Below are 17986 nucleotides of genomic sequence, written 5' to 3'. Positions count from 1 at the left end.
GCAAACAAACAAAACAGAACACCCCAAATCTGCCAGCCTTGTCAAAATCCAGTTATAATTTAAATTTTTCATGTTCTGTGTTCTAGCTCAAAACCTTCCAAAACCCATTTGGTAACCTGTGACCATTTTTGTATTTCACAGCTGGGCCTTTCTGAAACAATAATTATGTAAACAAAAAAATCTGTGATCTGATTATTTTGTATCATACCACTTGATCTTGCCTGCATAGTCATGCAAAGGGATTAGTACTAATGAACATCTTTATTGAAATCTATCCCTCCTTACCCAAACTGAAGGAACAATTAATAGACATAACATGTTGTGTTATTCTAAGAACATATTTTACTGGTTAAAAATTGGGATTTGCTTGGAATTTTTGTCCATTTTTCTCTAGCCCTGCCAGCATTGAAAGACTCAGACCAACTCAAAATTAAGATATTTTAATGTCGTTAATTTATTAATATTTTTAGCCCTTGTGAACTTCTTGTGGGGAAACAGTTAACCTGACTACATAGATTTTTCCATGTTTGAGGATTGCTTTTTCACTCCATAAGATCTGAGGCTTGTAGTAGCATCCCATGGATGTTGGACTTGCACTGGGATAAAACACTTGAACCAAGGCTATGAGTTCTCAAAGCCTGATTTGTTTAGTAAGGGTTTTTTAAAGAATATAACAAAGTCTTTTAAAGTGAGTGTTTTTTATTGAAGGTTGCCACTCGAGGAGAGGCTCACTTAGAACTAAATGCCTTTAGGAGGAAGCATGACTGTGCCTTGGTGATATCTGGGGACTCACTTGAGGTAAGAACTTGGTTTCTGTCAAATTATGTTAATTTGTATGCTTATGTTCAGAAAGTAAGGTATTGGTGTCTTCATGCTTTTTTCCCAGTATTTGTACATACTTTTAAATTGTCTTTAGAGATACTTTTGTTTATCGCTGATTGCTGTTTAGAGGATATATGTTCTAGATGGGCAAGTGTTACTGGCTTTCTGGTCTCCTGTACAGTAACAGAATGGAATTTGTATGCAGTGTGCCTTACTATCTGTTCTCTTCACCTCAGAGTGTGTTGGCTCTCAAACTGACATTCTCTTTGATTTTAAAACTAATAAAGCCACTGTCAGAAGAATCTGCCTTTTTTTTTTTCCCCAGCTGAATGTTGTGCAGGGAAAACTTCATTAAAAAAACCCTTTATACTATGTTTTTGTGTTGGACTACATATAGTAATATTTAACTGTAAATAAATGTAAGTGTCTTTTTTTCTTAGGTTTGTCTGAAGTATTATGAGCACGAGTTTGTAGAGCTGTCTTGCCAGTGTCCTGCTGTGGTGTGCTGCCGTTGTTCTCCCACCCAAAAAGCTCATATTGTGAAACTGTTGCAGCACCACACTGGAAAACGCACGTGTGCAATAGGTAACTATCGGCACAATCCTCGTAGCTAAAATCTGTAATAAATTTAAGCAGTAGATGGCACCATTGAGAAATAGTTGATATAAAACAAGACTTCTTTACCAACAGCCAGGTATTATGTAGTTGTGGCACAAAAAACCAGTCCATGAGAAAGGTGTGGTTATCTTCTCTATTCTGCAGGAAAAGGTCTTGATTGCTGAAGTAATTAATCGTAAGCCATAGATTAATTGTAAGAATTTAAAGGTATGTAAGAGGTTTCTAAAATAATGTAAGACCAGGAGAGTAAAACCTCTGAAGAACTGAATATTGCAGTGACATTTTTCAGGTGACGGAGGAAATGATGTCAGCATGATCCAAGCAGCAGACTGTGGAATTGGAATTGAAGGCAAGGTAATATTAACAGTTTCATTGTCAAATGTGTGCCACATAGCAGTATAGTAACATGATTAGAAGCTTTATTCTTAAACAGTATTGAATTGATCATTTCTAATTACAGTATGCTGTAAGATAAGAATGCTTAGTCTTTAATATTTGCTTTGCTTCTATGATCTCTGCTTTATCTTTTTAAATACAAAAAACAAGAAAAGCAGAAAACACAATAGTTCTGTGTAGCATTTACCTGAAAGAAGCAGGAGAGGCAATTAAACTTACTTGTTACTGACCCTGCATCTTAGAATATGCACAAAATTTGTCCTTTGTGTCTTATTGCAGGGTTAATTTTCAAAGCAGGAGCAAACTTATCTTTTCAAATTAATTATTGCTTAGAATTTTGAAACTTGAAGTGCTTCTTTTACACTGGGTTTCATGTTTGGAATATTTTTGGTTTGTTCTAGGAGGGAAAACAAGCTTCCCTAGCAGCTGACTTTTCTATCACACAGTTTAAACACATAGGTAGGCTGCTGATGGTACACGGTCGAAACAGTTACAAAAGATCAGCAGCACTTGGTCAATTTGTCATGCACAGAGGCCTTATTATTTCAACTATGCAGGTATTTAAAACTTTGTTTTCTGAATAGTTAAAAACAGCGTCTGTCTTTGAAATGTCACAAAATCTTAATCAACCAGTATTGGGTTTTTTTCTGTATTATATTGTTTTGTATATAGAATTATATTAAATACATATAATTGTCTGCTTTTTGTAGGCTGTATTTTCATCAGTCTTCTATTTTGCATCTGTTCCCTTGTACCAAGGATTCTTAATGGTAGGGTAAGTCAAAAGCAACAGTTGTGATATCTGGTAATAAATAGAGCAGACTAACTTGTTAAATAACATCATCCATTTATCATTGATATACTACCAAAACCTGGAATGAGTCTACAAAAAAAAGTCAAAGTAGGTTGAATATGTACTATATGAGGGAGGAGTCATTATCAAATCTTTGGAGAGAGAGATCAGCATAGTCTTAGACAAATATAGAACCTTTTTCACATATTGGGTGAAAACAATAGGAAATCTCCCAGAGCAGTTTCAGCTGTGACATGGATTGCTGTACAAACCTCAGTGAGAATCACAGATTTTCTGTTTAAAATGGAACTGCAGCTACTATGAAATTTCCTCTGAGAGTGCAGTACCCAGGTCTGCCACATAGATTTCCTTTCAGGTGAATGTATGTAGGATTAGGAGCATCTTGGTCTTGTTGCAGAAGCTGGTTTGGCAATATGGTTTCCCAAGTCATACAGCTGAGAGGTATGCATATATTCATATTTGTCCCTGTTCTCTCTCCCTTCTGACTTAAGGGCTTTCTTTTATACTCCTTGTAAACAATAACAACTTAAGTCAACAGTAACTTAAATCATAGTCAAATCATGGTCTGATTATACCAGACTTTGCAGAGGCAAGCAGTAGACCTCACTAAAATATTTGTATATAGTTGTGCTAAGTTCCAGGAAAGTACATACAAAAGTATACATCTGGCATGTGCATAATAAAATCCAAATACAGAAGTGTTAAAACTTTTATTCATCCACCTACCTTTACCATGATGTCCAGAACACAGTGGTTGTTTTTTCTTCAGTTTCCATGCACCCATCTGTAGGTGAATTTAAATGTCCAGTCTTTGAACTACTTGTCCGAAGTGCAAGTGCACAGGGAATATGGTAACAGGTGATAAGCTTGGGTGTTAGAAGAAAGAAATGTATTTGCTGGTTTTGAGTGTATAAAACCTCTGTAAAGTCTCACAACTGACAGCTCCCAGAAGCACAGAGCAGGCTGTGTATGAAAGCTGTATTGGTAAGCTGCCTAAGTACTGGAAAAAAGAACCAGTTTAATTCCACTTACGTAAAAAGAATAATTGAACTCAGCAAATCAATTTAAAATTATATCATACAAAAGTGTTAATTTATGATGTTTCCTTTCACCTAGATATGCAACCATATATACTATGTTTCCAGTCTTCTCTCTAGTATTGGATCAGGATGTGAAACCAGAAATGGCATTGCTATATCCAGAACTTTATAAGGATCTCACAAAGGTATGAACATCCTCAGTGCTCAGATATGAACAACTGATGAAATCTCTGGTGTGCAAAACTGAGAATTCTTGCAATCATTTTCTTAAGGTATTCCAAGCAAGACAGATTCCACAACTAATGCAGTGTTGTGCGTACTGTGAAAATAATCCATGGTACTAAATGTTCTAGTCAGTTTTATCATTACATTCGTTAAGTCACCAATGGTTGGACTGAAATAATTCAAATGTGAAGGTCTGTTGTTATATAACCTGCTTTCAGTCTGGCCCCAAAATGCCTGATGTGGAGTTATTTATGCTTACATTTTCACAACTCTTCTTTCCTTTTTAACTCATAGATTAATTAACAGATTTATTTTTTTCTCTAACACCCAGAAATTACTACTGACCTCTGCAAAAACTGTCTTCCTTTAAATAATAGATATTGATATCATGTTTCACAACACTGATATGTCTGAACTGCATCATCTGTAATCTGTTGCTTTCTGTGTGTTTGCACATATCTGCAAACAGTCAAGATGTATAAATTTTTTACCCTCCAAAAGTGAAACAAATGTCGACATTCTGTTTTAGCAAGTTTTTCGAAAAGTGCTTCTCCTCCATCCATAATTGTCAGCTAAAAAAGTTGTGATACAAGGCAGAAGCAGACAGTCTTTTTAGGGATAGTATATTCTTCAAAGATGTTTCTAAAAATTCAGAAGCAGATTATAGCTGAAGTGAGTCCAAACTTTTCAGTCTTTGTCTTTTAACTGTACTAAATTAAGTATTAGCTATGTTAGTCTGGGATATTTTCTCATCTGTTGGAGATCTTGATTCTTTCTTTCTCCTCTTGAGAATCTTTAAAGTTTTTGAGATTTCAGCCCCTGATTAATCTCTAAAAAGCATGGCTTTCACCTGCTAAAGATAGTTGTAAGCTTGCCTGTGGAAACCGGCTAATGGAATGTGGAAGCATCTTATTTCCGAAAACAGAAGTTAACTTGTACTTGGAAAATGCCCAGGATGGGCAGATGAATAAACAGCTGAGGTTTTTTTGTTTAAGCTTAAGTGACAATTCTCAGAGATGCTGAATCACTGACTTTCCCAGCTGATGTTGTACATCTAGGAATAATTAATAAGTAGAGCACAAATAATTATCTTCAGGAGAAAAAAAAGATAATCTGGAGGACGTGAAGGTTCAGTCCATTATATGGGGCAGATGATGATCAGTGAATGATTATGGATGTGTAGTACAAAAAGTTACACGCTACGTTTGACTTCACTATTACAAGTTAATCTTACTGTGTTTATTAGAACAGTTTATGATCATGCTGCCTTAGTCATGACGCTGTGAAGCCTACTTATTTCTGCACATCATCTTTCAAATTAAGGACTCTTAAATGCTCTACCAATGCTAGTGTTATTCAAACATATGTTGACATGGACTATGATTTTATTCCTAGGAATTGGTTTATTTTCTTAGATATACTAGTGACGAAAATTTTTAGATTTTTAGAAGAATAAAAGGTAATAGCATTAACACACTTGCTTCAGTGCAAGAAGAGAAAATTAGTGAGGTTCAGAGAGACAGGTGTAATCACATACCCCAGAGGACACGATGACTCAGTATTACTGTTTCTGTGGCTTCTGTGGAGGTTAGGAAAGCTGATGAAATTTTGAAAGGAAGTACAAGTAAGTGCTCCCTGCTTTCATCTGAAAGTGATTCACAGCCTGTTGAGCAGCATTCCATAGAAGCTCAGGAATGACCTACCCCTTCTAGATCCATAAGGGTGAATCAAAACTCAAGCTCATTCATATTTCACGAATCTTGCTAATTAGGAGCTCTGGTTGAAGGTGATGGTGGTGTCCAGTACTCAAAGGAAAAAGAGTAGGCACTCACAGGAGAAGAAAAATCTGATGTTTCTTTGTACTGTGCTTTTTCCCATACATTCAGCCTGTCACTAACATTCAAGACTATATAGAGACCTATGAAAATATCCTTAGAACCTTGCCATGAACTCCTATCTATCCAAGAATCTGTTTTAGCCTCCACTGAAGTAATAGTCAGCTCATCACTTGCTGCAGCAGTCAAGCACATTTCTTTGTAAAGTGCTGATTCTTGTCTGTTCTAGATTGATCACTTCTTTTGTGGCAAAATGGCTACTTTGTTTGTCATTTTATTCTTTAAAATGTGTATCCTTTCAACTCTGCAGTTCTAACATATTTCAGCAGTACCATCGCAGAATGCAAGAGTTATGTCACATGTACAGCATTTATTCTTTGATTGTGCATATGTTTTAATCTAAAATATTCACAATCATGAGAATATTTCAGATTTATTTGGTAATAGTTACTTGCTGAAAACTTGAAGGACTCATTCTGTGAATGCAAATGGGCAGTTTATCCCACATTTAAAAGTTACTAGTAACAGTTGATCTTGAGGATTAGGTCAGTAGGTACACAATGCTGTTGTTTTTCTGAAGACTGTATTTTACAAAACAGACACAAAAATATTTTAAATAAAAAAGAGACTAATTTAACTGTATTTATCCTTCTGAAAACCAGCCAGTGCATTGCAAGCTAAATCCCAAATTTAGACTTTGTACAATTTCTATACAAGTTTGTAATGAAGAATCATAAAAACAGCTAGAAGCTTTGTAGCCTATATCACTTCAAATACTGCTTACTTTACTTATAAAATGTCTCTCTACTGACTTAAGTATTAAAAATATATGATCTGAGTTATTTTTTTAAAGTCATGTTTAACTGTCCTCTCATGTGTTTCCCTTAGGGAAGATCTTTGTCATTTAAGACCTTCCTCATCTGGGTTTTAATCAGTATTTACCAAGGTAGGAGAGAGTCCTGACTTTACTGAACTGAGAATTTTTTGTCTGCTATTAGCAATATTGTTTTTCAGCTGCAGGTTGAATTCCCAAAGCTTAACATTTCATCAGCAGTTATATATATTGCTTTCTGTTTATCTCGTAAATCGATATTCCTCTGGTGTGCCAGACCTATTCAAAACACAGCATGGATTGGTATTTTTATTGATGCATGTCACCTAAAAAAGGACATGTTTTTAATTAAATGCTAATCCAGAAAAATTTTAATGAGTGCTTATCACATTGCATGTATTTACACAGTAGTTTTCTTTCATGGAATGACAGAAGTACTGTTGAAGAAATCTGAATTATGTAATCAGTTAAAAGTAATTACACTTTCAACAATATCTCATTTATTTGCAACACTTGACAAAATGAGGTTAATTAACAGTTCATCAGATATATTGCACTAAAAAGTGTTTAATTTTCTAATAGTTTTATTTCTTTACGGCTTTACTTTGGTTGGTTTATTTCACATGCACGAAATACAGTAAATACCACTCGTTTCTTTTAGAAATATCTATGTTGTTATCTTATTAAAAAATTACTGGGCATATTTTCATAAGTAATCAAATGTTCAGTGTGCACTTGTGAAAACTGGTACAGTGGAATTTTGTTGCAGAGCGTATTGTTAACTTTGTGTGCCTTTCCACCCTACCTAGGTGGTATTCTGATGTATGGAGCCCTGCTGCTTTTTGAATCTGAGTTTGTACATGTTGTTGCCATTTCCTTCACTGCCCTAATCCTGACTGAGCTCTTGATGGTTGCACTGACCATACGAACATGGCACTGGTTAATGGTGGTGGCTGAATTCCTCAGTCTTGGCTGCTATGTGGCCTCTCTTGCATTTCTAAATGAATATTTTGGTGAGTAATAGTAGAAGTATTTGAGCAAAGAACCAGTTTATATTTTTAATATATTTTTCTCGGTTTTTTTTCAGTTAAGAATAGATGATGATTTGAAATCCAGCTTTCATTATAAGAAATATGACTGAGTTTAAATTAGGTCTAATTAATGTTGGGTTAAATTCTCTCTTACACTTTTTTCCTAGATTTTGACAACCTCTATTCCTGTTAGTATTATTTATCTGGATGATAAACTTTACTCAAACCACTCATGCCTTTTCCATCCTTGATCCAATATTGGCAGTCCAAACTGCATACCTTAAATTGGCTTTGAAATCTGCACTACTGAAAATATATATGATTATTATAAAAAATCAGGATCTTTCACTGAATTGGTGCATTATTTTATATGCCAGACCAAGTGGACCTCATTAGACCTAACCGACCAGGTTAAAATAGCTGAAATATTGCTAGAGAGTGAGGCAGCAGGCTATTAGGATAGATACCTTATATAAGAATCACTGTTTCATAATTATACTAAGCTTATATTAAGCTTGCTTTAAGGTGTGGTATGCCATACTGTGTCTTAAGGTTCTGATTGTTTATAGGACACAAGATAAAAGAACACATTTTACCTGCAAATCTTAACAGTCAGGAACTGAGCAGCAAAATAATACATATTTCTTCTTGTATCAGCTTATCTTTTAGTAAAAACAACTGCCTCAGTGTGATTTTACAAATGTAATTTACAGAAATATATGTAACAACTTTAATTATACCTTTAAGAATACAGCTCCTTCTTCTCTATCACAGCAGAATTAAATGTTACATGGTAGTTTCCAGGAGTCTCATAGTTCTGCTTTCACTCTCTCATGTCGCAGGTGTTCAACACTAGGGTAGTGTATGTACATTATATAATTATTTTTTAATCAGTAAATGCTTCACTGCCTGTCCTAGGTGTTCTGTTACTTCCCAGATTTCTCAGGAGTCAAATTTTAGTGAAGAAACAACCCCGCTGGGATTGGTACTTGTGTTGTACATTATTTCAGGTTTGCCAGAGTACCTTTTTATTTTCTCTGAGACTGATACACAGACTCCTTAATAGAGATTATTGGGTTGATTTTTGAATCTCCACAGCCAGATTACAAATGAGAGGAACAAGCAAGAGCAGATACAGGTATTCTCACTTGAGTCCAGACTTCCAGGAACTTCATAAGGCAGAACTTGCTGCTTCACCTTTGTAAGTCTGTAGTATTGGTGACAGCCGGTCCTTTCATCCTTTCTGGTGTTGTTCCGTGAAAAACACCTTTAGGTGGTGTTCACAGATGTGTAAAAGCTGCAGGAACTTTGTTTCTTGCAAACTTTTCCATAAAGTGAGTGTTTTTCTGTCCTCATGTATTTGCTGGACAAGCCCAAACAACTGAGTCTGTAAATATTTGCATGGCTTCTTGCAGCCTGGGGATTTAACTTGTGTATTTTTTGTCATTAAGGGTACTGAAAAGGGCTGCAATTTCGTTGGATTCTGTAAAGACATATTTCACTGTGTGTTATTCACCAGTTAATCTGAGGAAATGCCTTTTTGTTAGTCTCACTTCTGCTTAATGCTTTAATTAATCTGTCGCATTATAACTTGGGGGGAGGGAGTCTTTTTTAGTGTATGTGATGTAGCATAAACCTAAGTGATGGTTTGCAGTTCAAGATGTAGAAAACTTCCATGTATCCATGATCCAGACCAGTTTGACTTCACTGTTTCTTTCAGTGATGTTACTTATAAGTATCATCTCCTCCCAAAGAAATTATATCATGACATGGCATTTAAATTAGAAAGGCAAAAATATTTGAGACTTTTCTACAGCTCTGACCCATGAAAGTAATCAGTTTTTATGTTTCTGAGTTAATTGCACACGGTGGCTTTATTAGGCCTGTCTATGATATGTTACATAAGCTTTCAGTAGGTCTAAGCAGGCTTAAGCTAAAACTGTATAACAAGTTTATACATTGAAATTTAATAGGCAAAGTATTTTAATGAGTAAAGTTGGAGCAGTAAAGTATTTCTTTATTGCATTTTCTGAAGTGACTTTTAGTTCACATTAAAACAGTTTTGATGGAGTTGTTTATACATTATACCTTGAAGTCAAACGTAAGAGAAGTGCCAGTGTACTTATGACCTTAAAACATGACCAAATGTAAAATCTGTGTTTTCAAAATGTTTTGATTTAATTACTGCTTAAAATATTCTGATTGACATGTGACAGGCAATGCTATTCCAGTTAATTCTGCTAACATCTTTTTATTTCCTTATTTGTGTACCAAAACTGTTAGGGTTTTGTTTTTTTGCATAACCTTTGTATTTTCTGTAAATCTTTCATTTTCCCTCTTTGTGAAACAGGTATAGGCAGAGTGTCTTTTGGAGCTTTCTTAGGTAGGTGAAGTTTAACTTTCCGTGAATTTTTTTTAAATTTTTAAAAATTCATTAAAGACTAGCAAATTATTTAATATACACATTTGTAAATAATGGAAAAAATAATAAAAAAAATTTTGGGGTTACCTGGGTTCAGGGATCTTCCCATGATAATTAAGTATGACCTGATTATAACAAATATGGTCAAAAGAATTCAGTAGCAAGTGCAGAGTTGTCACCATTCTTGTTGATGTCTGTCATAAAAAATTAACTTTTCAGTGTGGCTTGTAACAACATCACTACAAATTTCCCTTGAAATTTTTGGGCTCTAATTTAATTTCTACAGTTTTAAGAATCATTCAGGCTAGTTGCTGTGACTCTTTCAGAGAAAAATAATCAATATGGAATAAAGGATCCAAACTGGTAGCAGAATTTGTGACTGGGAACTTGCATTATAGGAGATAAAAATCGTTCTTACTAGTAGAAAAATGAACTGACTTAACTTTTTCTTATGAGAGAGTATTGCTTTTAAGCTGAGATTCTGTTTCCCCTAAAATTACTTGTGCTGCAAAGCACAGTTTTTTAAGCACCATAAAGGAACTCTGAAGTTCCTGTCTAGAGAAAATAGTTGGCAAAACCAAAATGTTGAGGTTAGCTTTCTCTTTCTGCTGCTTTGTTGCCCTTTATTTTTTTAATTTTGCATGGTCTTGGACAATAGCATAAGCAAACAATGAGGAGAGTTTTATTGACTTTGCACTATAGAAGTTCCACTTCCCATGTTACCAGCTTCCATTACTTATTTTCCCTTTTTATTTCTGCAGATGTTGCCTTTATCACAACTGTGACCTTCCTGTGGAAAGTGTCAGCAATCACTGTTGTAAGCTGTCTTCCACTTTACATTCTCAAGTACTTGAAGCGCAAGTTCTCTCCTCCAAGTTACTCCAAGCTTACCTCATAAAAGTGATTATATTCCTATGGTTTTTCACTCACACCAGTCTGCAAATCGCATATTCACTGTGCTTTAGAGTCTATGGATTTATGTTGGACTAAAGAAACTTCAAAAAAAGAAATTCAAAAATCAAAAGTGGTAGTGTGAATAGAGCACAAAAGGGAGGAAACATCTGACAGATACAATAACACGGAAGTACACTAACAAGACTATCAGAGATAAAATAATTTTTTTTTTTACTTTCATTTGCTATAATTATAAAGTAAAACTGAATTACCTTTGATTTGACAATGCTTCAGAACTTTTCATTGCTACTGTAAAGGATCTTTTGCTACTGTAAAGGATTTTTTTCCTATTGTATTTATCTTCTGCAAGTTAAATCAAAAGTTTTGTTATTTATTACATAAATTCCCTTCTTTAATTATTATATAACTTCCTACTTCAAGCCCTTTCCTTTAATGTTTCTATATGGAAAAGGTCAATCGTCCATGCTTACTATAACAAACGTAATACCTGTAAATGCCCGTGTCTGTATTAGCAGCTATTATTCCTCATCAGACATTGATTAATATGCACTATTTGAATTATGTACAGATGTCTGCATAGCACAGTCTTATTTTAGGAGCTGTTGTCTTATCCTGTACTCTCCATTTCTGGCACCAGTAAATTACAGATGTGTGATGTTGACAGCAGTTCTTTAAATGCACATTACAGCCAGGTTGCACAAAAGCTGTTTAAAATGATAAATTCTGTACATAATTCCACAGCACCTATTGATCTGTACAGATATCAAAGACATGGCTGCTTGGTAAATATGTTTTAAAATTCTTATTCATTTTTTATTTGTAAAACTGCAAATAGTGTCAAAGTACATTTCTATATATGAGAAGTCCAGTAAACCTTGTATTAGCTAATATGTTTAAATTGCCTTGTAATCTGTTTACTTAGGTTACTCAGGTAAAAGAAAATAAGAGAAACACGTGAACATTCTGGTAGAAAAATCTGTCATCTTCCAGATTGTAAATGTTTTGTTTCTGTAACTTAGTTTGGGTGCAAAGTTGTCAAAAAAAAAAAAATCAAAACATTTTTGCTTTTTGTAAGCTGTCAGAGTTGAGTATCTTGGCTGAGTTATGACACTTCAAAGCAGTTGATGATTTGTTCCAGAAACTCATATGCTCTGATGCAATCTGAAGGGTCCAAATATTGCATACTGTACTGGCAAGTAGGATATGTTAATTTTCCATTGTGATAAAACTTTGCTTTCTCAAGAAGTACATATAATGAATTTGGCATAGTCTGTTAATCAGTGGAAAGGAACAACAAAACTATTCATGCTTTATTTATTAAATATTTATGTGTGTGTTTTTAAAAACCGCTTAATATGGATGTCATTTTTATGTTCGAATGTATGCCTTTACAACATAATTCCTATTTTAGTCTCTTATAACTTTGCCCTTATGCCATTATTACATTGGATGAGTAATATATAAGTGATAAATATAACTACTTCCTGGGAGAGCAGAAGAAACTGCTGCAGAGCTATTTGGACTCCACCCCACTCCATTAATTTTTATTTTGGAAATTTTTCTTACTAGCTGTTTATCTGCTTTCTTTTTTAATTTTCATTCTTCATTATAAAAGCAATAAAACCTAATTTCTACCAAATATTAAGGGTATATGTATTAAATAAACTATTGAAGTAGTGTTTCCTTTAATTACCCAGCATCACAGACTAGTTTACTCTATCCCTCTGTCACTTCTGTAAAACCCCCACAAGATGTCACTGTTCTTGCATACTAACAGAAGCCTTTCTGCATCATGTGTGGTTTTGGCAAGATACTCCTGATTTTTATTTTTAGTTTAGTCCTGTGATATTTTTCGTGCTGATTTGCTTTAATATTATCTTTTCATCAATAAGTGATAATTGTTTTTAAACAATTAAGGAAAGTCATTAGTGTGCAGTTATTCTGAAACATTGGTGGCATTTCTTCAGACCTTTTTTTCTTACACATTTTGAGCTTACAATCATATGCATAAGATTCAGGAGATAAGCAAAAGCACTTACAGTTGGTCATCTTTCATCTATACCTCACATCTTTGACATTAGCAGACAATGAGAAAAATTGAAGTAGCATTGAAAGTGATGGTGTTACTGCAGTACAGCAGTATGAGGTACATTTGTATCCATGTGTACAGAACTTATAGCATATGTGTATTAAATCTCAACATTAAAACTGTAATGTTAGTGTGATAGCAAATGTATAGATTCTGCACACAGGTATAAGCCTTTCAAAAGTGGAGTCAGTTCTCTACAGTGCCTGCTTTCTTCGTATTTTTAATATACAGAAAAGGTCCAGTTTCAGCTAGCCCTTTGTTTTGAAGACTGTGGAAGCCTGATTCAAGTGACTTACCTTGCTTTTGGATTCAGCTTCAGACCTTGCATCTGCAAGTTAGACCCAGAATGACCTTTAGTTTTATTTGGTATTAAATAAATGTTTACTTTTGTGAGCTGCTATGTCAGATATGTTTTTCTGAAATGATAATCATGACTCTGAAAACATATTTGGAAAACAGTTTCAGAACTGGGATAGGATGGAGGAGCAGGGTGTTAACAGGAAATGTATCTTCACCAAAGTAACATTCTTAACAACACTTGGACCATGTTTAAGAAGCACATGAGCTAAACATCTACTAGATTTCCAGTGTAGTTTAGTGGAAGAACACAGGGAAACGGAGAGATCCTGCAGAAGACTACTGGTAATTGTATTGGGTTTTTTCTGAGTCTATTCTAAATCTATGTGTTCATGTAACTGCTAGAAAACATTTTACTACACAAGGTATTAGTTTGCAAATGGAAGATAAATCCTTGCATACTTAACATTAAGTATGTAGCACTCTATAGCAAGTGTTTTACAACAATGTTTTTATGTTCCAACTGAGCTTGCTGACAGATGCCATCAGAATTCATCTATGTGGTATCTCCTGTTTTCTTCCTAAACTTTCAGAGTGATTGACAGAAAATGTGCCATTGCTTTTGTATGTACACAGCAAGTATGTGTTATCTTGATGAGCAGCTTCAACTTGTCTTCCTACCCTCTGTCTGCAAGAGATTGTGAGTTTAAACTTCCTTCAGTCTCCTTTGAAAACATGTCTGCAAGAGAGAGCTCTGCAGTTGGGTACCTTTTCAGACTGGACAACAGTTCTGCAGGTATTTTAGCAAGAATGTTGATAGCCACATATGTAGTTAAAACAGCTTTAGTCATGAGGGTCAGCTTCTGTAGACAATCAGGAGATGATTTCCGTATATATTGCTTGCTCTTATGCCCATTTGTACATGTTAGAGAGTAGGCCTACGCGGTATAGTCTCCATACTCATCTGCAACCTTATTTCTGGCTCAAGGCATTGAGACTACTTGGAGAAAGAACCAACCTTAAATCTTCTGCTGGTGAACTAGGCAGTGCATTCCTGGGATCATCCCCCATCCCTAAACTGATGTGCACCTCCACCCTGCTCATACAGGGTACAGTGGACGGTTCCTTCACCACTGGAGGTTGGAGCTGTTCAAACCTGAGCCACTCTGGTTTGCATATTTACCACGTGAGTGATCGTGAGTCAGGCCTTGGGAAGGGCTCACTGTATAAGTGGCAGGATAGACTTCCTTAGAGGCTTTGGAGATGTACTTTGGAGGTACACATCTTTGGAGATGTGTACCAAAGATACTCTGATGCGATCTCTTTTTCTGCTTTTGAACAGCTTTGTATTCCTGGGTTTTATATTGGCAGGATGACATGAAAGAGGCTTGCATCTGTTTCACACTTGCCATCCCTCCATGTGTCCAGAGCTATTAATGTGGTTCCAACAACTCCTGCGGGGCAAAGGGATTTAGTGCAGAATATGTGGTCTCTGGATCACTTAAAAAGTGATAGCCAGAGGAGGAGAAGTGGCTGTTCGGGTCTTGCCACCAATGCAGAAACTGTTTTTGTAAGTCCTGCTTAACCCTGATACCCATTTGAATTTTAGCTTCCATGGAGTTTCTCCTTATTTTTGCTGGCTAGAAAGGAAAGAATTGGGCCAGCAGTCTCTTATAACACTTAATTGAATAACCTTTCTGTATCTAGGCTGTTATTATTATAACTCAATTGAAACTTGAAGGCAATCAAAAAGCCCTTCGATATGTTAGCCCCCTGTAGGGAGGAAAATCAGTACGAGTGAACAAAGACAACACGGATTGAACATTATATGTAAATAAACAGGAGGCACAATGTCTTTAACACTGTGTTAAAAAGCATTGGAATTTCTTTTGTAAACAAAACACACTTAAAGCGAGATACTTCCCAACAAGTATTAACTACCCAACAGATGCCCTCAGCAGGGTTCACAGCTATTACTGTGAGCGGGAATTTGCTCAGCCAATTGCTGACAAAATCCGCCTCAAATAGGCAATTGCACTGAAAGACCTATTCACTACTTCATCGACCAAAACCATAGTTTTGATCAAAATATTTTACAGCAGAGGTGGTGAAAACTGAATGCCATGAACAGAATAATGAGAGAGCACTCTGCAGTGGAGCTGACAAATTCTGCTTTATTGTTTCGTTCCTGACCGGTTTTTAGCAAAACAGCAACCGAAATTTGTCCTTACTGTAGTCTCCTCCTGTCCTCCAGCATGCGTTCCACTTGAAATTGTAATCGGCCATGGTAAACCTCTGAATTGCTCCAAAAAAATCAGGCTTGAGGAATACTTAGGCTTCTGCATTACTGAACTAAGAGATTATCTGCTCTGAGAAGAGGAGATACTGTGTTCTATAACTGTGATGTGTAAGTATTTATGTCCCTGCCTTTATTCTTCTAGCAGTAAACTATCTATATTTCCTCTTCTCTTGACAAAACTGCCAAGAATAAAAAGAGCTTTGGTTATAATGTTCACGTAGCTTTAAGCAAGCAGTACACAAAATAGACCACTGTAATTCTTATTTGTAGAGTTGCTTTCCATTGTTTCTCTATAACATAAACATCTAGTTTTTTCCATGGGGCCTCTGTGTTTTGCTGTGTTTTGCTCCGAGTTCTAAGCATGAATTCGATTTTGCAAAGTAAACACACGTTATGTGGAAGCAAATTATAGATAACTACTTCAAAAGTCTGTTGAAAATTAATTCCTGGCTGGAATGCTGGGGGTTGTTAATGGATGAATAGACCTGTAAGGGGTAAGTGTGTATGTACATATGTTTTGTATTTATTGCAATCATCTATTGCCTATTTGAAGGAGAGATCTGGTAATTCTCAGTCAAGATATTCCCTTGGGGAAAAGCTCTTTGCTGCATGTGCTCAGTGGAGGAAGACGAGCTGTTGTTCCCCCTGCATGTAGTCTCTGGTTGCCGCCTTCTCTTGCCATTGAATTCCAAATTCATCTGCAGGAACGCAGCTAGTTATGCACTTCCTCCCACAGCTTCTGCTTCTCAGAGTACCTTTTCCCTTCATCAGAATACCGACTCTTCCATGACAGTCACTTGAATATATGTCTGTTGGTTATCTTGATCTCAGCTGAGCGGAGTTTATCCCAGCTGTAGGAGGTAATTTTTTATGTGTCATGAGCAAGGTAGATGGTGCAGTCATGGTCTAGTACATACCTACACCTATCCAAATGCAACTAAACCAATTGCAGTCTGTCTTGTGATTTAAAAACAAAACCAGAACAACAACAGCAAACCCACCACAACAAACCCAAGCATGTACAATTCTATCAAATTCTAGGAAGGAGGTGAAGGGAAACAAGATTTAATGGCTTTGAAACTTTTACCCTGTGGCTGTAGTGGTTTTGGCTTACTGATAGTTACCTTTTTTGGCATTATCTTCATGTGAGAAGATAGTAAAATATTTCAAGTTACTAAATTATTAATCTGATTTTTTAAAATATCCTAACTGGAAGCCTTCACATTACTTTCCTACCTGTGCATGGCTAGTTGCAGTTCCTTTTATATTATTTTTGGTATTATAATAGGAGAGTGAGAGTTGAAAGCAACATATGAAAATATCTGTACATTTGTTAAGAATTGGTTGTTATAGGAAAGGATGCCAAGATTTGAGAAGTAAGTATCTTGAAGTGTTTTAATCTTACAATTATTGTATGATTCTATGAAATCAAAGGTGAAAGGAAGAGCTGCTCACGTTAACTTAGGTTTTAGATGCCCTTAACTTGTGCAGAGTTCAGAGCAAAAACAATCAAAATACACCTACATGGCAAATCTTAAAAAAAAAAAAATTCAATAACATTTTAAGAAAATAAACCTTTTAAGATGACTGTGAGGCTCACACCTGAATGTCTGGAACTGGAGGGAAATCACATTTTGAACAACCCATCGAGCCTCAAAGAAGCAATTTCAGACAGTCAAAAGGCTGTGCATTTCTTCCCAGCTCTTCTATTCAGGTCTGGCCCTGCTTGCCAGAAGAGATTTTTCTGAACAGGAATGACCAGGATGGACTGTTGCATTGCACTTGCGTTGTTGCATTATCCTGAGAATGGCAGCCATGAAAAGGTGCCTTTGTGCTTTGGTCCAGCTGTGCCCACTGGAATGTTGGGAGACACGGGTGTAAGTAGTCCCCAGCCTGAGCAGTTGTCTGGTCATTGAAGCCATCAGCTTCTGTGTAAACTTGTTTGTAGTGCTGGAAGGGCAGCAGGGCAGAGAAAAATAAGCTCTCTTTGTATAACCTGAAGCAAATTTGGGAGAAGTGGGGAAAAAAAACAAGCTGCTAGTCACATAACCACGCTACCAGCTTACTATCTGTCCAAATGCAATTACTTGGAGATGGCAGGTGAGGCGGGAGAACAAGGTTATAGCTCAACTGTAATGCAGAGCCAGCCAGAGTCACTGATCTGGTGCTCAGCAGTGCAGGAGTCTGTCTTCTTGACATGCAGGTAACTCACTCTGCCAGTTCAGACATATCATCACTGTGAGTGATGGAGTTCACTGCTGAAGAATCAGGGAAAGGCTTCTTACAGCAAAACTGGCCCTGGAGGCAGCTGCCTTGGGACATGGCAGCAGAGATGTCCAAAACTGCAGAAC

At 36.0% G+C, this 17986-nt stretch overlaps 1 protein-coding gene across 4 annotated transcripts in view; it reads left to right on the top strand.

Annotated features, from left to right (window-relative positions):
• The window catches only part of ATP9B (ATPase phospholipid transporting 9B (putative)), a 157079-nt gene extending 143647 nt beyond the window's left edge, over positions 1–13432 (top strand). The window contains exons 21-31 of one of the 4 annotated variants that reach the window (XM_018081661.3): positions 709–798; positions 1263–1407; positions 1730–1794; positions 2238–2393; positions 2547–2611; positions 3767–3875; positions 6639–6696; positions 7392–7595; positions 8712–8814; positions 9964–9996; positions 10797–13432. In XM_018081661.3, the coding sequence (XP_017937150.3) occupies positions 709–798; positions 1263–1407; positions 1730–1794; positions 2238–2393; positions 2547–2611; positions 3767–3875; positions 6639–6696; positions 7392–7595; positions 8712–8814; positions 9964–9996; positions 10797–11025 (1257 nt within the window). In that variant the 3' untranslated portion in view covers positions 11026–13432. The remainder of the gene's footprint in view (positions 1–708; positions 799–1262; positions 1408–1729; positions 1795–2237; positions 2394–2546; positions 2612–3766; positions 3876–6638; positions 6697–7391; positions 7596–8711; positions 8815–9963; positions 9997–10796) is intronic. The other 3 variants (XM_018081662.3, XM_018081663.3, XM_018081664.3) reach the window with 3 other exon arrangements.
• Positions 13433–17986: the final 4554 nt, after the last annotated feature.

This window comes from Manacus vitellinus, unplaced genomic scaffold (assembly GCF_001715985.3).
Source record: "Manacus vitellinus isolate BGI_N305 unplaced genomic scaffold, ASM171598v3 scaffold_55_pilon, whole genome shotgun sequence".
Lineage (NCBI taxonomy): Eukaryota > Metazoa > Chordata > Aves > Passeriformes > Pipridae > Manacus > Manacus vitellinus.
This window is presented reverse-complemented; position numbering and strand designations above follow the sequence as displayed.